Source organism: Caretta caretta, chromosome 3 (assembly GCF_965140235.1).
Source record: "Caretta caretta isolate rCarCar2 chromosome 3, rCarCar1.hap1, whole genome shotgun sequence".
Lineage (NCBI taxonomy): Eukaryota > Metazoa > Chordata > Testudines > Cheloniidae > Caretta > Caretta caretta.
The window spans coordinates 162,806,284-162,826,076 of NC_134208.1; the positions used below are offsets into that span (position 1 = coordinate 162,806,284).

At 44.2% G+C, this 19,793-nt stretch overlaps 1 protein-coding gene across 5 annotated transcripts in view; it reads left to right on the forward strand.

The window, feature by feature from the left end:
* Positions 1 to 9,011: 9,011 nt before the first annotated feature.
* RAB3GAP2 (RAB3 GTPase activating non-catalytic protein subunit 2) overlaps positions 9,012 to 19,793 on the forward strand; it is a 71,615-nt gene continuing 60,833 nt past the window's right edge. For 2 of the 5 annotated variants that reach the window (XM_048843223.2, XM_048843224.2), the window contains exon 1: positions 9,012 to 9,231. In XM_048843223.2, coding sequence (XP_048699180.2) covers positions 9,123 to 9,231 — 109 coding nt within the window. In that variant the 5' untranslated portion in view covers positions 9,012 to 9,122. Of the gene's footprint in view, positions 9,232 to 10,927; positions 11,063 to 19,793 lie in introns of all 5 variants that reach the window. The other 3 variants (XM_048843226.2, XM_048843225.2, XM_075127070.1) reach the window with 2 other exon arrangements.

The window sequence follows — 19,793 nt, forward strand, 5'->3', positions numbered from 1 at the left end:
AATATTTAAAGAAAAAATTATGTATTGGCTTACATGCTGCAGAAACAAGATCGTACTTCCTTCTAGAACCATTCGTATTCATAAGTATTCATAAAAAGGGTCATGAAAATTGCTGAAATTAGTTTGCGAATACTTTTTTGCACTAGTTACCCACTTTGCTTCCACTTCACACGGATGTACAGTATTGTTCTACTAGGTTCCTGAAAGGATCATGTGGTAAAGAAAGGTATGTCTGCAGTGCACTACTGGCAGCAGCATGTACCATGTAAAACATTGGTTCTCAAACTCTGGGTCAAGATAAAGGGGCCACCAGGCCAGCATTAGACTTGCTGGTACCCAAGGCTGAAGCTGAAGCCCGAACTCCACCCCCACCCGGGGTGGTGCGGCTCAGGCTGCAGTCCCCTCTTCCCCTACCTGAGGCAGCGGGGCGCAGTCTCCATCCCCCTCCCAGGATCATGTAGTAACTTTGTTGTCAGAAGGGAGTCGTGATGCAATGAAGTTTGAGAACCCCTGATGTAAAGTATGTATAGCTACAGGCTGCACTGAAAAGTGAGCTACGTCCACTCTCTAGTGTGCAGCTACACACATCTGTGAAAGGCTCTGGCAGGGGGAGGCAGTGGGACACTACACTGCTTCAAATAGCTGTGTAAATGGGGGAAGACACTGCTTGGCTGTGCAGAGAACAGTGTGGGGTACATAACCTAGGGATTCAGGCATGTCTTTACTCGACTCGCCAAAGCAATGCTTCAATGTCTATACTGCTATTTATACTCATGCTGGTGTATGTACTCTGCAGGCTGCCTTAAGGAGTGTGGAGTGTAGATGTACCCAAAGAACGCAAGAAACCAACTCCTCCTCCTCCATCCCCAACTAAGCATATCACATGAAACAGGGGTTACACATTTCAAAGGACAAAGGAGATCAGTGATATACTAACAGCTATATATTGACGCCATCACCCGTCAGCTCTAGAAGCAAAGAAATGTTAGTGATCTTGAGCCATTTATGAGAGTATTATACACTCATTCAATGTGTAACTCAGATACAGTCACTCTTTGTTATTATGAATGCGCACACAGACACACACATACTCACACACGCACTGACCTGAAAGTGAACAGAGGACCTTTTCCCTCTCCAACCTAATTGAGAATTTATTTCTCATAGTAAATATCATGTTATCTAAGACTTCAAGCCTGAGGAAGAACACTAGTTAATGAAGCTGAAAATGACCTTATCCAACATTTCAGTTCAATTTTAGAAACTGAAGAGGTAACACTAATTGGATTAGCTACTAGCCCAATGAAACGCTTAAACTGTGTGACACACACCAATCCAATCAGCCTGTGGTTCTATAAAGTTTAATACCAAAGCTTACATTTGACAATTGGTCTGACTCTTCCTATGCAAATGTGGCTCACTTCTCCCAGTAGGCACACATCATGCAATTTCCATTCTGCTGTACCTGATATCTAATCTTTAAACCTATAATCCAGATCCCCAATATACAGCTACTCTCTCTGGGCAGGCAATATGCCTGGAAGCATCAATAGATGCTCCCTTTCTTTTTCTGACAAAAAGACAGGCTCACTTTTGTCTTCAAAACCTCCTCTTTACTCCTCTGAAGTTATATTTAGACATAAGGAAGTCTGGTGAAATTCCACTGAATTAAAACCAAGGATGAATTTGGTCCCTTGTCTTAATAGAAATTTGTTCTTCATGTAATTATGAAAAGACTCATCCATTATTCCCTATTCTTGTCATAGTCTGGTATGCAATTCAGACTAGTGAGGGACTGTGCCACCACCCATCCTGCAACCTTGGGTGCCTTACGCTTTGCTGCTGCAGTTCCCAAGTTGGGCCGCTCACAAACAGCATTCAGGTCACACGCTGAGTGTCTGTGTACAGCTACGGCTTGCCAGCAACACACCAGCCACATTCTGGCTTCCAGCAGCCTTGGTTACCACTTGCAGAGTGACCCCAATACACTCAGAGTCCTAAATTTTCCCAGAAATGTGTGTCCTGCATGTGCAGCCCTCTCCTGGACAGTTCAGATATTAGAGGTCTGTTGCCCTTGTAAGGGGTCAATAGTCAACAGTTTGCTACTTTAATTGGACTTACCCAAACAGTTCAGTTTAAACACAACACTGGATTAGTTTTGATTAAAAATAAAACAAGTTTATTTAATTACAACCAGAGAGATTTTAAGTGAGTACAAATATAAGGTATTAAAGTCAGAAATGGTTACACCAGAAAGATAAAATGCTTTCTAGTAACTAAAACTTAACAAACTAGACTTGGTTCAAGGTAAAAGGCTTACCAATGTTCCGAGCAACATTGCTGACCAAATTCTCAAGTCAGGATGCTCCCAGCAAGTCAAAGGGCTAGTTTGTTTGTCTTCTTAGGTGGAAGAGAGAGACAGATAGGGCAGGAGACCCTGGAATGTTTTTGCTGCTCACTTTTATCATCCAGTCACCCTTTGAAGTTGTACAACTTTTTAAATTGTACTTAGTGTATAGTATACAGAGCAGTATAAACAAGTCATTGTCTCTATGAAATTTTAGTTTGTACGGACTTTGCTAGTGCTTTTTATGTAGCCTTTTTACTAGGCAAATATCTAGATGAGTTGATGTACCCTCTGGAAGATCTCTGTGTACCCCCAGGAGCATACGTACCCCTGGTTGAGAGCCTCTGTTATAGTGGAAACTGCAAGCTATAGAAGTGGAAAGATGAAAGTTAAATTTTGGTTTGGTACTCCTCTCAGCATAGATAAGTCATCACTTATTCCTTCTTCTCCCTGTTAATGCTTCCATACAAAATAAAATAAGGTAAAAAATTAGTAGTTAGATGACTCCAGTTTTGTAGAAAGTTTAGATACTCATCTAGTCTGACTTCTCATAATTAAGGGGCTCCACTGCTTAAAAACAGCAATTATCATGGATTCTCAAAAGGCCCTAAACATCATCGCTGAGACCCGAAACTAAATGCTTCTGCTTTTAAACTGCATATGAAAAAAAAAAAGCAAGTCTCTGAAGTTTATTTTGGCTCTGATGCGGTGAGATATTTGTGCAGAGGAAAGTTGTCCTATGGGAGACAGCTTTTGTCTGTCCACATGAGAAGCTTATACCAAAAAAGCTCAACACTCTGGATATTTTTTCTTGTTGTGGATGGCTTTCTATCTACAGCCAGTCCAGCCAACACAGCTCTATAAGAAGTATGAAAGGAATCTTGTGATCATCCCAGACATTGCTCTTCCTGCGATATCTGCTGATATCATCATCCAAGCTCCAGTGGAAGATGACTGGATTGAACTCTTTTTTTAGAGCTTGACACTGTCAGCTGTTAAGTTGATGGACAAGACTGGGGCCGCTTGGCTCTTTATTAGAGCAAGAGGACTCTTCTAAGAAATGTAGTAATAAAAGAATAAGTATTTTCACACGCAGATTTCATATCATTTCAAAAAGGTGGGTAAACATTCTTATTCCCCTTTAACAAATGGGGAAACTGAGGCATAGATGTTATGGGACTTGCCCAAGGTAATATGATACTTCAATTGCAGACTCAGATACAGAACCTACCATGTGTCCCATCTCCTAGATCATGCTAAATCCTGACTATACCATGGATGCCAAAACTGAGAGTAGGACAAATTATATTTGAAATTTAAACATAAAAAGTTTGAGCCACCACTCAATTTTTCAGTATACATACATCCAAGGGGAGATGCTCCAATGTACACACTTACTATTACCCTTAGAGAGAGATATAATATGTTAACAAAACACCTGATAAAGACTAAAAAGAACCTGCTGTTTGATATAAGAAATTCTCTCCCTCCCCAGGAAAATAGAATTATAAATATAACCCTCATGGGTTAGATGGATCTGGCTCAGTCCTGCAAAAACAGTCCTGTTACAATAGCCACTGCAGCCCCTGGCTACTGACCCATGTCATGTGACAGGGTATAACATTTAGTAACTCTGATCCATGTCAGATGACTGGGGTCAGAAAATACAGACTTATCTCTTAATAGCCCTCCTGTGCATTACATCTTTATTACATTTACTTGTGAACAGTGGTTCAAACTCTGAATGGCTTTTCAGTTTGACAATATTTGCATCACTATTCATAAACATTTGCACAACCAAGATTTTGTATACAAAAATGTTTAGGGTATAATTTCCCAAATGCTGGAAAGCTAAACTCCCCCTTCAGGAAGATGAAACCTGATATGGTGTTACAGGCCTACTCATCTTAATACCTTTTCAATGCCCCTCTCCGATGAGTGCTTCATACTCACTCCTCCATGCACACTCCACACTTTGATAAATGCTTACTTAGTGAATGGTAATTGTGCATCCTTTGGCCACATTTGCAAATGAACATGGGCACTGTGTGTGATCAAGAGTATTCATTATTGTCATTCACTAGTCATCATTTATTTTCTTCGTTAAAAGGATATAGTCATCCAACCAGAAAGCAGAAGCACTACTATGTAAATGAGGTGACCAATCACACACCATAAATACATATAGCTGCAGTGAACAGTTTGTGAACAACATGTAAGGCTGAAAATTGTTCATCCAACCTACTCTGCAAGTACTTAGGAATAATGAATACATTATTTGCAAAAATCAGGACAGGCTCATGAATGATTTGCTCATGAATGGAAAAAAACTGGGCCAAATTCATTGGATAATGTATTTACAATGAATGATTCAACCAGCTCTACATAGATATCTGCCATACTGACATAGGTTAAGTATCTCACCCAGATGTATCAATGCTGACTCCCCCAGAAGGCAGCCTGAACTCATCCTCAGAGACAGCTGAATTTGCTTTATTGACAGATTTTCTCTGACAAAGATCATGAACAGCAGGCATCCTTTTCCCCATGATGTTTATATCTCCTGATCATATCCTTGATAGGTCTCTCAGATCTGTGATATCAAAATCTTACTCTAATGAACACAGACATCGAAAAGGTGCATTTCAAAGACAGCAAGTGAATATTTTTACCTGCTTGATGGCACCTTAGCGAGCTAGTAACAGCACAGCATCTTGGGATGTGTCAAAGCTGCTCTTAATGAGGGTATACAAGACAGAAAATACGAGCAAAACTTTTAAACATCTCTCAGTAGGAGAATTCCAAGACAGATGTGGTGAAAACTCACCTACTACTACAGAGATAAATCTTTAAATTATTAAACAGGATTGTTTACAGGTCTTCTGTTACGGACACTGCTAACAAAGTGGTGGGGAAAAGGTGCCCCAACCCCAAACAGCAATGGATCAGTCAACAGACCCTAGACATGATAGAAAAATGATGTGGCTGAACACAAGCTGAACACAGACAAGACTAAAGTGATCATGACTAGAAAGAGGAACTGCTTTGAAGAACTAGATGAAACACTGTCTCCACATTCTATTGAAAACATACAGCCCTCATTTGTCAGTGATGTGAAACCTCAGGGTGCTTTCTGACTCCTCAGTAAGCTTAGCTGACCAAGTAGCATCAGCATCTAAAAATGCATTCTTTGACTCCAGCTTGCTAGAAACGTAGCCCCTTCTTCCCAGACAAGTGCTTGTAAGGTATCATTACAAAGCTTATAATCTACTGAGTGTGTACCTCCTATTTGTATGCATGTATCATTCTCGCATCTGAAGCTAGAAATATGAAGTGCAACTCTGAGGTCCTATTGTAATTATGCAAAGTGTGGGCCATTAATGGCGGTTTGTAAGCTTGACGACTCCAATTGACTAGGACGGGGTGGCCAACCTGAGTCTGAGGAGCCAGAATTTACCAAAGTACATTGCCAAAGAGCCAGAGTAAAACGTCGGCAGCCCCCCTCATCAGCTCTGCTCCCCCAGCTCCCAGCGCCTCCCGCCCACCGATCAGCGCCTCCCCATCCCTCCCAGCACCTCCTGATCAGCTGTTTCATGGCGTGCAGGAAGCTGGGGGGGGGGCGGGAGGAGGGCACGGCAGGCTCAAGGGAGAAGATGGGAAGGGGTAGAGTGGGGGCAGGGCCTGTGGCAGAGCCAGGGGTTGAGCAGTGAGCATCCCCTGGCACATTGGAAAGTTGGCACCTGTAGCTCCAGCCCCAGAGTAGGTGCCTATACAAGGAGCCGCATATTAACTTCTGAAGAGCCGCATGTGGCTCCGGAGCCACAGGCTGGACACTCCTGGACTAGGACAATTGGTTGTAACTGGTCTGTTTACTTGCAAACCTTCTTGGGTGCCTACAGGCCTGCCCTGGAAGAATGAATGCTGGGGTCTCACAGGACATGTGACCATGTCACCTGGCAATGAAATCCATCTTAAAACTGGTACTTTTCCATTTAGAAGGAGGGGTGGGGACCCAGAGAGACAAAAGAGTCCCACCTTGTGCCAAAGCTATGAAAGGGGGTGAAACAGAACAAAGAGGGTCCCTGTCATGAGAAAGTCCCTGCTTTTCACCTAAAATGCCTGCTGGAACTAACAAGGAATGTACCAGGGAAAAGGAACGGGCCCAAACTCGGAAGGAATCTTGTCTGTGAAAAACTTATTGGAACATCTCTGAGGGTGAGATTTTACCTGCAATCAGTTTCTTAATTTATTAGGCTTAAACTTGCATGTTTTTGCTTTATTTTGCTTGGTGACTTACTTTGTTCTGTATGTTATTACTTGAAACCACTTAGATCCTACTTTTTATATGCAATAAAATCACTTTTGTTAGTAAACCCAGAAGTGATTAATACCTGGGGGAGCAAACAGCTGTGCATATCTATCAATGTTATAGAGGGCAGACAATTTATGAGTTTACCCTGTATAAGCTTTATACAGAGTAAAGTGGATTTATTTGGGGTTTGGATCCCATTGGGAGCTGGGTGTCTGGGTGCTGGAGACAAGTAACCTGCTGAGCAGGTTTAAGCATGCAGCGTTGGGGTGGGGAGACCAGACCTGGGTCTGTGTTGCAGCAGGCTAGCGTGTCTGGCTCAACAATGCAGGGTTCTGGTGTCCCAAGCTCGCAGGGAAAATGGGCTCAGAGGTAACTTCAGCACATCAAGTAACAGTCCCAAGGGAGTCTCTGTGACCGAACCCATCACACCTTTTATGTACTTGAAAACTTTTTCATGTCCCCCCTCAGTCTTCTATTTTCCACACTAAACAAACTCAAATTTTTCAATCTTCCTTCATAGGTCATGTTTTCTAGACCTTTAATCATTTTTGTTGCTCTTCTCTGGACTTTCTCCAATTTGTCCATATGTTTCCTGAAATGTGGCACCCAGAACTGGACACAACCCTCCAGCTGAGGCCTAATCAGCGTGGAGTAGAGGAGAAGAATTACTTCTCGTGTCTTGCTTACAATACTCCTGCTAATACATCCCAGAAGTTTGCTTTTTTTGCAACAGTGTTACGCTGTTGACTCATATTTAGCTTGTGATCCCCTATGACCCCCTTTCTACAGTACTCCTTCCTAGGCAGTCATTTCTCATTTTGTATGTGTGTAACTGATTGTTCCTTCCTAAGTGGAGTACTTTGCATTTGTCCTTATTGAATTTCATCCTGTTTATTTCAGACCATTTATCCAGTTTGTCCAGATCATTTTGAATTTTAATCCTATCCTCCAAAGCACTTGCAACCCCTCCCATCTTGGTATCATCCGCTGCCTGTCACAGAGCGGCCCCACCTAGGAGCAACCTCTGCCAGCAGGCTGCAGCATGTCTGGAACACGTTCCTCAATTTCCCTCCTGACCGCTCCCCCCCCCCCCCAAACAGTCCAGCTGGTCCTTCTTAGTGAAAATGGCCCTGATGGGATTAGTTTACTACAGAAAAAAGCCCCATGCACACCAAGACCCAACACCGTAATCCATGCAAGTACAGCTCCAGCATCCCTCACCACACTCTGGCTCTCTAGCAGAGCTCTCTCTAGCCCTCTGGTTTCAGCTCTCCATCTCCAAGAGCCAATAGGCATCTTCTGCTGCTGCTCTCATCCTTCAGCCTTCTCTAGACTTGGATTTCACTGGCTCAGGAAGATCAGCAGACTAGCCCATCCACTGGCTTCCTGATAATTCTTTCCTCTTTCTCGGGAGCAGAAAGGCTCTCTCAAGCTTGACCCAGACCCAGACCCCACTTTCCTGACGCTCACCAAGGCTCTATCTCAGTGAGTCTTTCCTGACCTTAAAAAGGAGTATTTGTGGCACCTTAGAGACTAACAAATTTATTTGACAGGTTTCAGAGGAACAGCCGTGTTAGTCTGTATTCGCAAAAAGAAAAGGAGTACTTGTGGCACCTTAGAGACTAACCAATTTATTTGAGCATGAGCTTTCCTGAGCTACAGCTGATGAAGTGAGCTGTAGCTCACGAAAGCTCATGCTCAAATAAATTGGTTAGTCTCTAAGGTGCCACAAGTACTCCTTTTCTTTTTGCAAATTTATTTGAGCATAAGCTTTCATGAGCTGAAGTGAGCTGTAGCTCACGAAAGCTTATGCTCACATAAATTTGTTAGTCTCTAAGGTGCCACAAGTCCTCCCCCCCCCCCCCCCCGCCGCGCTCCTCTGCAAACAGCGAGAGGCTGGCGCGGGCAGATGCTCCACTGGGGATTTCGCCCTCGTGTGGGTGCCATCGACGCGGCGGGGCTGGGACCGCCGGTGCGCGGGGGCGGACGAAGCCCGGCTCCGAGCGATCCCGTGACGGGGTAAAAACACACGCGCCGGGGTGGCTCAAACGCTTCAGTTCCCGGCGGGAGGCGGCGGCGGCAGAGCCCGGCCGGTGTCCGGCACCGAGCGGCGGTGGCAACGGAACAGCTGCCGCCGCCGCAGCGCCTGAGGACGGAGACGAAGGCAGTTAGGGGACACCGCGACGCCAGCGCCGAGGCGCAGCCTCAACGGTCTCCGACGAGCCCCCATGGCGGCGGGCGGTGACCCGTTACGGGGTCCCCCCGCTGGTGCTGCACGGGCCCTGCCGCCACCAGGCCCCCGCAGGAAAGGGCGGGGGCGGGGGCAACGCTGTCAACGCCACGGTGATCACGTGACGCATCCCTCAGCCCGCCCCCTTCCCACGCATGCGCACAGCGCCGCCCTGCTCAGGCTGCTAGGCGGGGCGCCGAGCGTTTCCGGGCTGGGCGGTGGGCGCCGGCACCATGTCCTGCTCGCTGCTCCCCTTCTGCCACTTCCAGGACCTGGCGGCGGCTCGGGACTTCCTGTGCCCGCATCTCCGCCCGGGCGGCGCCGCGGCCGGCAGGGAGAGCGGTGAGTGGTCCCTGCCCGGCTCGGCCCCGCTCTGGCCCCCGCTTCCCTAGGCCCGCGGTGCGGGGCGACAGACCTTCCCCGTCCTCTGGGTCCCCTCGCCCAGGAGCCTGTCCCTGCCCCTAGCGCCCGGGCCCGCGCGTGGGGTGTTCACCTGTGCTGGGGGCGGCCCCTAGCGTGGGGCAGGGTCCCTGCCTGTAGGGGCTGTGCCTGTCCCCCCCATGACCTCCCATGTCAGGCGAGGATGTGTGTGCTGAAACGGGGGGAAGCTGTGGAGCGTTTGCCCCTCTGGGATTTTTTTAAAAATATATTTATAGTATAAAATTTCCCCTTTGCTTCATATTTAAACGGATTTAAAGCCTTATGGCTTGTCCTTTCCCATGGAAAGCTGAAGGGAAAGGCACTCAGCGATGACCACAGTGAAGGAGCTGAATTGTACACGTCTACAGTGCGGTAGCAATGCTTGGCTTAGCGTCACTACAGTTCCACAGCAAAGTGAAATACCGAGTGTCCCCTTAAAACACCACCATAATTTAATTGGTTTTAACCATACAGTGGAAAAGCAGAAACTGATGTTGGGAGAGGAGGTGTACTTCAGATAAAGACTTTGAAGTCGGCCATTAGGCAATTAAGGTTGTTTGCTGTTCTTGCAAATATTTTTTCCGCTTGAACCACTGCTAAAGTTGTGCTTTAGATATCAGTTTATTTTTTAAGGTTTCAAAAATACCATTTTGTACAGAATCCCATATACCTTCCAATTTACACTGAAAGAAATAAACATAACCAAATGTAAGAAGTTATAGTTTGGTACTGTGATAAAGTAAACTACTAAAAAAGAAAAGGAGTACTTGTGGCACCTTAGAGACTAACAAATGTATTTGAGCATAAGCTTTCGTGAGCTACAGCTCACTTATCAGATGAACAGCTCACTTCATCGGATGCATCCGATGAAGTGAGCTGTAGCTCACGAAAGCTTATGCTCAGATAAATTGGTTAGTCTCTAAGGTGCCACAAGTCCTCCTTTTCTTTTTGCGGATACAGACTAACACGGCTGCTACTCTGAAAAGTAAACTACTGCAATTCAAGCGTTAACATCATTGCAAATTACAGATCTTAGATGTTTCCCTGCTCCTTTCAAATTACTAAGACTTTCTTTCCAGAGAGCTTTAATTTCACATTCACCCAATTTCTAATTTAAACCCTGGCCCTGCAATTCTTTACGCATGGGTGGACTGCTATGCCCACACAGAGCCTTCAGTCGGGTTCTTAGTGATCACAACAGTCTCTTTACCTGCAACAAATTTTAATCTCAAAATTTTAACATTTAGAGCCTTGTCTGCACTGCCGCTTTACATCGCTGCAACTTTCTCGCTTAGGGATGTGAAAAAGCACCCCCGGGGCGCTGCAAGTTTCAGCACTGTAAAGTGGCAGTGTAGAGAGTGCACTAGCACTGGGAGCTACTCCTCTTGTGGGAGTGGGTTTTTTTATAGCGCTGGGAGAGCGCTTTCCCATCGGTGCCATTAATAATGAAGACATGTCCTTTGTTTGTCTTTTGAGGAAGAGCTCCCATTAAAGTCAAGGGGAGTTTCGTGCTTGGAGGATTTTCCCTACTTTTGGGAAAATGCCTTTCAAGTAAGGTGACGTTTTAATTTGGTTGACTTCAGCTAAAAAATGTAACTTTATTACCCCATTGTACTAGGTGCTTTACAATCAACTGAAAGATGGACCCTACCCCAAACCGCTTACAGTCAAAGTAGAAGACAAGAGGCAACAGATGGCTACAGGCAGACATGGGGGAATACAAGGAAACACTGAAGCAATATTGGTCAGCATGGTAGGCCGTGGTCTTAGTGCAGCAGTGAACTCTTGTCAAGTTTTTTGTAATCATTCTGGCAAAGGCAAGTTTAAAGAAGGATAATGAGGTAGCTTTGCAGACGTTTATGGGGTGCTCCTCTCAAGTATGAGGGCCAGCATGGGAGACAGCACATAGATGCTTGTTTTAAAAATTAACAAGTGGTTGATGGAGGCTTGCCTCATTGGCCGATTGGTGTTAGGAGTCAATATCTCACCAGTGAATAAGAAAAAGTATGATGGGTCCTTGAGAGCAGCGACAAGTAGCTTACATCTGATGCACTAGAGAAGGGGCCAGTGGATGGATGTGAAGAAAGGGGTGGCATGGTCAAAGTGAGGGGCTTGCAAAATGATCTTTGTAACTTCATTATGAATGGATATGTATGAGGCAAGACTGCATTTGTTAGGGCTAGAGAAAAGGATGTTGCCATAATCAAGGTGGTGAAATCCTGGATGAGAGTTTGTGCTTTGTGGATAAGAAAGATCTTATTTTAGAGATGTTATGCAGAAAGAATCTGCGAGACTTAAATACAGCCTGCATGTAAGGACCTAGAGAGAGTTCTGAGTCAGAGATCATGCCCAGGGTATGGAACTGAGTGACAGGCAGGATGTTGGTGTGGTCCATAGTGATTGAGAAAGGAGGTGGGGGAGAAGGTGTATGTGGGGAAGATTAAGACCCCTGTTTTAGCCATGTTGAATCTGAGCTCATGGCTAAATATCCACAAGGAGATGTCAGAGAGAGAGACTGAGCCTTTAGTTTGCACAGGAGATAGCTCTGGAGTAGAGAGGTATATTTGTGAATTGTCAGTGTAGATGGTTTTTGAGTTTGTATTTGCAGATGAGTTTACCCAGAGGTAAGGTGTAGAGGAGGATGAAGAATAGCCCTGTGGAATCTCCACAGAAAGTTGGAGGGTTAGTGAGGAGCTAAATGAGCAATTAGAGAGCAGAGACATGGAATCCAAGAAAGGACAAGATTTCAAGAAAAGGAGCATAGTTGACTGTGTTGAAGGTGGCTGACAGTCAAAGAGGATGAGGATGGAGTAGTGGTTCTGATCTTGGCTGTGAAGGAATCATTAGAGACTGATGAGAGCAGTTTCAATGCAGTGCAAAGAGTAGAAACTGGATTAAAGAGGGTTGAGAATGGAATTGGAGGAGAAGAATTTGAAACAGTGATTGTAAACAATGAGCTTAGAGATGAAAGGGAGAAGAAGGATGGGGGTGATAGTTGTAGAGAGAAGGGTGATAAAGACTGGGGCCTTTGAGAGATGAATGAATGCCCTTATTGTGAGGGGCAAGAGCCAGAGGATCAGCAGATTGTTGAAAACTATGGCTTGGCCAGTAGTTTTTAGTTTTGCTTTTTAAAGCTTTCTCTGAAAGCAGTTAAGGTGAGGGTGAGAGAGATTAAAGCTGAGGAGATTTGGAAAAAAAAGCTGGAAGCTTATATTTGTAACAGGAAAAACAATACTAAAATACAGAAATTGTGAAAGGGGTTTAAAGTACACTTTATACTGGCATCACCAAAGAGTGAGCTTTGTCCCACTACAATAATACTTTCACTAAACTGCTGTATCATAATTATTACAATAGGTTTACTTTTGTGGTCTCTCAAATATCCTTTTACATAGAATAGATTTGATTACAAAAATTTGCTATGGACTCTCACTATCAGGAAGATGAATTTAAAAGAGCTTTATTCAGCCAAGCTTCATGATATCACCCCTCAGCTGCTGCAGAACCTGGACTTGAAACACTTCTGCACTTCTTTTGCCCATAGTACTTGGCTTTACTCCTTGGGTTACATATCCTGAACTACCATGAAAAATGTAGAGACATTCCATGTCAAGGGGCAGAACTATATTATCCAAATGTGAAAGAGGCATTCAGGAGCTGACTGATAAGAGTGTGTCATTTTCTAATTGTCAAAGATAGGCAACATACATCTCTTTATTTTTCTGTCTTTAAAAATTACTTAATAATAGGGATTAGAAAAAATATTTATCATTTTTCAAGTTTCTGTTGTACACCTGACAGCACTTCATATATAATCAGTTTCCATTAGATAGTCGGTTAGTTTCTTGTTTCTGTATGGGTTTATCAATGGCAGCTGCAAAGGAAAAAAAGACTTCATATATATATATTTGATTGTAAAACCACAAAAATTGGCAGAAGGGCCCAGTGGAGCAGTGACTGAAATTATTTTTCTCAAAAAAACAACACCACTGTTAAAAATTGTTGTCCCTCTTCATTATGGTTGCCATCTGCCTCTTATTGTGGCTAACAGACAATTTCTCCAGTCATTGCCTTTGGCCTACATAATCTAGTTATGGATTAGAGTAACTTTTTTACTAGAGCAATTTGGGCAAAATCTTTTTGTATCTGGTCATGATGGACGATTAAGTAGTTGATCTCCTGCCCATTAAGTTGTTTTCTCACTTCTCAGGGCAAGAGTATACTCTTTAGACTTGATTCTTCACTATTTTATACCTTGTGTGATTATTTATACTTGTGCAAAGAGGGTATAATTCCTCATTCACAATAGTTAACCTAAGAATGGCCACACAGATTCAGACCAGTGGTCCATATAGCACAGTATAGTGTCTTCCGATGGTGGCCAGTGCCAGATGTTTCAAAGGGAGTGAACAGAACAGGGCACTCAATCAAGTGATCCATTCCCTGTTATCCAGGCCTAGCTTCTACCAGGCAGAGGTTTAGGAACAGCCAGATCATGGAGCTATATCCCTGACCATCTTGGTTAATAGCCAGGTTCTTACCTAATTCTTTTTTTGAACCCAGTTATACTTTTGGCCTTCACAATATCCCCTGGCAATGAGTTTCACAGGTTGACTGTGCATGGTGTGAAGCAGTACTTCCTTATGTTTGTTTTAAACCTTCTACCTATTAATTTCATTTGGTGACCCCTCGTTTGTGTGTTGTGGGAAGGGGTAAGTAACACTTATTTACTCCCCACCATTCATTTATAGACCTCTATGATATCCCCTCTGTCATCTCTTTTCTAAGATGAACAGTCCCAGTCTTCGTAATCTCTCCTCAAATGGATGCTATTCCATACCCCTAATAATTTTCATTGCCTTCTCTGTACTTTTTCCAGTTCTAATATACTTGTTTTGAGATGGGCAACCAGAACTGCATGCAGTGTTCAAGGACTGGGTGTACAATGGATTTATATAGTGGCATTATATTATCTGTCGTCTTATCTGTCCCTTTCCTAATGGTTCCTAATATTCTTTTAGCATTTCTGACTGCTGCTGCACACTGAAAAGAAGTTTTCAGAGAACTATCCACGGAGACTCTCCATGAGCGGAAACAGCTCATTTAGACCCCATCATTTTACTCGTGGGTGAATTCTGCGCCACCGCACATGTGCAGAATTTATGTCCCCTGCAGATTTCTTTGCTTCCCTTCAGAAAAATGACTTTCTGACGGGGAAGCAAAGGAAAGCCACGAGCCTCACCAGCAGAATGTTTCCGATGCCTAGGGCAGCTGGCATAGAGGTAAATCACTGTGGGGTAGTGGGTGGTACTGGGGAAGACCCAGCTGGTGCCTCCTACCCTGTGCCTGGCTCAGCTGCTAGTCCTGGCTGCGCGGGGGAGGATGGGACTTCCTTTTCCCCTACAAGGCATCTGGGTTGTGTCGGACCCACCCCGAGATTTCTCGCCTGGCTCTAGGAAGCTCTGCAAACTCCACACCCCCCTGTGCTTCCTGCACCCATCGCTCCTTAGGTGCAGTGGGAGGGATCACTGTACGGGGAGCTGCTCCCCCATCTGCCCAACACCTGTGAATCCAGAACCTTTCATACCCAGACCCTCCCACAGAGCCTCAACCCCCCACACCGAAAACCTCCCCCCGATGAGCCTCACTCCCCCTGCACCTGGACCACCCCGACGAGTCACCCGCACCCAGATCCCCATCCTGTTGAGCCCCAGTCAGCTGCACCTGTCTGATCTGCACCTGGATCCCCATCCCACTTAGCCCTACTCCACCAACATCTGGACCCTGCACTGAGCCCTCCACACCCAGCCCCCCCGCCAAGCTCTATCCACCACACCCAGGACCTGCCACACACACACACCCTGCCCCCGCTGAGCTTCAACCACCTTCACCCGGACCCCCCTGCAGAGTCCCATTGCCATTGCACCCAGAACCCCTCTAGCACCCTGCACCTGGATCCCCCACTGAGCTGCCCACACTCAGATTGCCCCAAACAGAACCCTCTCAACCCATACCTGGATCCCCCTCCCACGAAGCCCCTCCACACTTGGATCCTGCCTTGCTGAGCCTGGCACAGAGGGGCAAGGCCCTGGGGTGTTTCTGGGCAGACCCAGTCCTTGCGCTGTCAGGGTTGGGTGCAGCCTCACCACTGAGTCTGTGTCAGGGTGGAGCTGCACAGTGATCTCCCACCTCTGTGCAGCCAGTGGCCTGTGCTCCCCAATGCCATGCTGGAGCCTCCACGTTTATTTGACAAACAAAGTTTGCAGAATTTTAAAATATTGTGCACAGAATTTTTATTTTTTTTTGGTGCAGAATGCCCTCAGGAGTATTATATGTATAGTTGATATTGTGTTTTCCAATTTACATTGCTTTGTATTTATCAACGTTGAATTTCATCTGACATTTTGGTGCCCAGTCACCCAGTTTTCTGAGATCCCTTTGTAACTCTTTGCAGTCAGATTTGAATTTAACTATCGGGAGTAATTTTGTATCATCTGCAAATTTTGCCACCTCACTGTTTACCCCTTTTCCGTATTCATTTATGAATATGTTGACCTGGACTGGTCCCAATACAGATCCCTGGGGGACATCACTATTTACATATCTCCATTCCATTTATTCCTTCCCTTTGATTCCTGTCTTTTAATCAATTTCTCATTGGTGAGAGGACCTGGCCTCTTATCCCAAGACTGCTTACTTTGACAAGGTCCCTTACCAAAGGCTCTTAAGCAAAGGCTTTCTGAAAGTCCAGGTACACTATATCCACTGGATTCCCTTTGTTCACGTTTGTTGATCACATCAAAGAATTCTAATAGATTGGCGAGGCATGATTTCCCTTTACAAAAGCCATGTTGACTCTTTCCCAACATATCATGTTCATCTATGAGTCTGATAATTCTGCCCTTTGCTATCATTTCAGTCAATTTGACTGGTACTGAAGTTAGGCTTACTGGCCTGCAGTTGCCAGGATCACATCTGGAGTCTTTTTTAAAATTTGGTGTCTTGTTACCTATTCTCCAGCATCTGGTACAGAGCCTGATGTAATCAAGCAGTTACAAACCACAGTTGGTAGTTCTGCATTTTCATATTTGAGTTCCTTCAGAACTCTTGGGTGAATACCATCTGGTCCTGGTGACTTATTACTGTTTAATGTATCCGTTTGTTCCAAAGCCTCCTTTACTGACACCTCAATCTGGGACAGTTCCTCAGATTTGTCACCTAAAAAGAATGGCTCAGGTGTTGGACTCTTCCTCACAGCCTCTGCAGTGACGACTAATACACAGAATTAATTTAGCTTCACTGCAATGACCTTGTCTCCTTTGAGTGCTCCTTCAGGACCTCGATTGTCCTGTGGCTCCACTGATTGTTTGGCAGGCTTCCTGCTTCTGATGTACTTAAATATTTTGCTGTTCTTTTTTTTGTCTTTTGCTAGTTCTTCAAATTTGTTTTGGCCTACCTAATTATACTTTTACCCTTGAGTTGCCAGAGTTTATGCTCCTTTCTATTTTCCGCGGTAGGATTTGATTTCCAATTCTTAAAGGATGTCTTTTTGACTCTAACCACCTCTTTTACTCTGTTTAGCCATGTTGGCAATTTTTTGACCCTTACTGTTTATGGGGTATACATTTAGTTTGAGCCTCTATTATGGTGTTTTTTAAATAGTTGCTGTACATCTTGCAGACATTTTACTGTTGTGATTAATTTAATTTCCATTTAACTACCTTCCTCATTTTGTGTAGTCCCGCTTTTGGAAGTTAGATGCTACTGTTGTGGGTTTTTTTGGTATTTTCCCCCCTACATTTAATTACATTATGGTCGCTGTTACTCAGTGGTTCAGCTATAACATTATGGTCTTTCGCAAAAAGAAAAGGAGTACTTGTGGCACCTTAGAGACTAACCAATTTATTTGAGCATGAGCTTTCGTGAATTGGTTAGTCTCTAAGGTGGTTAGTTTCGTGAATTGGTTAGTCTCTAAGGTGCCACAAGTACTCCTTTTCTTTTTGCGAATACAGACTAACACGGCTGTTCCTCTGAAACCTGTCATTATGGTCTTTATCACCGAGTGGTTCAGCTATAGTGTTATATCCTCATTTTGCAAATCATAAATAACTGCACAAGTTGCTGTGCAGTGAAAAGTCAGGTCCATTATGATTAGAGCCTAATGTCTTGAAGATTTATGCATAGTGTAGTCTGACATTGTTTTTCAATTGTAATAAGTTATACGTCGTATTCAAGGTATTCTGTTTGGCACCTGCATCTCAGCAGATTTATGTATAAAAATGCTTACTGCACTATTGAGGTGGTGGTATCCACCGAAGAAATATGACTCAAAAGATGCGCGGGTAGTCCAACTAATGTTTCTTGGATTGGTATGTGTATTCGTTGACACTGCAGGCCAGGTTAGGATGGCATAAATGTAGATGAATAAAAGTGCCTACATAGATAATTTTGGGGTGAATTGCACGTAGGAATATAAACTAGGTATGCTGGAACAGCTGTGCTTGGCTTCTACATCTTTGGCAAAGGGGAGATGGTTTATCTTTTAATTTAAAAAAAAAAGCTTTATTTGACAGCACAAAATAATGCGACTTTCCACGTACTGTTGCTTCTCCAAGACGCTGCGTTACCTCTAAATTTCTACCTAATGAACTGAACGGTTAATCTGTGGGTTTCTTTGAGCAATTATTTTGAATCCGAGCCCATAGATACTGTAGTCGTTGCTTGTCTCTCTCTCTTGGACTAAGGCTATGATTTAGAGAAAACGTTGAAATGATATAGATGATTCTGGGAAATGCTTTCCTCCTGTTTCCAAAACTTTCTTGGTGTGGGGGAATGTGGGGGAAAAAGCTGACAGTTGATGGTCTGGTGAATTAAGAGGAGGCACTGCTCCACCAGGAGCTTATAAAATACAGCTTTTCATTCTTTCCTCCATTATCCCTTTTCCCCCTTATCTCTGGTAGGGTTATTTTTATGCAAAATGGCAATGTTTAAAAAAGGGCATGAGTAAAGGGGCATAGAAAAGACCTTTCTTTGCCACGCCTTAGATTCAGAAAAGTGCTCAAGCATGTGCTGAAGTCAAATTCTTCTTAAAATTAAACATATACTTAAGCACTTTTAAGTCAGTGACTCCACACGTGAAGTGAAGGTTTGATCTCTGTTGCTAAACCTTCAGGACACACCAGGCCTTCAATCAAATGTGCACTTTAGATATGTACAAAAGAAAAGAAAGGCAAAATGTCCCATGAGGAGGAAGGGAATGATCCAAATGGTGTAATTCTTTCTGGAGGCCTGAGAAAACTGCCAGCAGAGGAAAAAGAGAAAAAAGACAGAAATAAGAGATCCGGAAGCTAAGATTCTATTATTTAACCACAGAGTCCAGCACTTACTAGCACTTATTTATACATAGAGTACAGTATATTTTAAAATAGACAGTGACAATTTGTTAAGGTTCTCAAGCTTACTTTCATTTTAGAAAAGTGAAACCTATGCAGGATCCTAGGAATATACACCTCTACCCCCGATATAACGCGACTTGATATAACACGAATTCAGATATAATGTGGTAAAGCAGCGCTCTGGGGGGGGCGGGTCTGCGCTCTCTGGCGGATCAGCATGTCTGGCTCCGACACGCTGCTCTGAGTGGCATGTTAAGGGTGCCGGGCCGGGGCCAAGGGGTTGGATAAGGAGCAGGGTCTTGGGGGGCGGTCAGGGAGCAGGGGGTGTTGGATGGTTTGGAGGTTCTGGGGGCGGGGTGGTCAGGGGGCGGGAAACGGGGGTGTTGGATAGGGCCTGTCAGGGGGCAGGGGTGTGGATAGGGGTCGGGGCAGTCAGGGGACAGGGAGCAGGGGGGTTTGGATGGGTCAGGGGTTCTGAGGGGTCAGTCAGGGGGCGAGAAGTGACTATCAATAATGGAAATGCTTGAGGCCAAAGCAAGTTTGATATAACACAGTTTCACCTATTACGCAGTAAGTTTTTTTGGCTCCTGAGGACCGCGTTATATCCGGGTAGAGGTGTACTATGTAATATGTACATATACAAATGCAAACAAAAACCCCAAAAAATAAAAACACCAGACTCTTTAACAGTACGTTGCAAAATAAATAATAATTTGGTTGTCAACCCAAATGTATGAAATTATTCAAGGCATAGGAAGCTATGTATTGCATTGAATATAGCCTTCTTTATTATGAATTTTGGGGCCTATACAGATTAATGCTATCACTTTCTTGTAAATATTCAGGTAGCCCGATATCCAAAAAGATGCACATCTGCAATGGAAAAATTCTTTAACTCATCTGGATGTTTTGCTTGCTAACTAGTAGGCTGGCTATTGATATTCTTAAATGAGTCATGGAGCTGGGTGGCTGCTGCCCATTTTGCAAAAATCTTTACTCCAATTCCCAAGTTTGTGTCTTTCATATATCTGAAACCCTTTCCTATTCTCTCTTTCATCGCAGTCCTTGTCAGCCAGCAGACAAAATTAC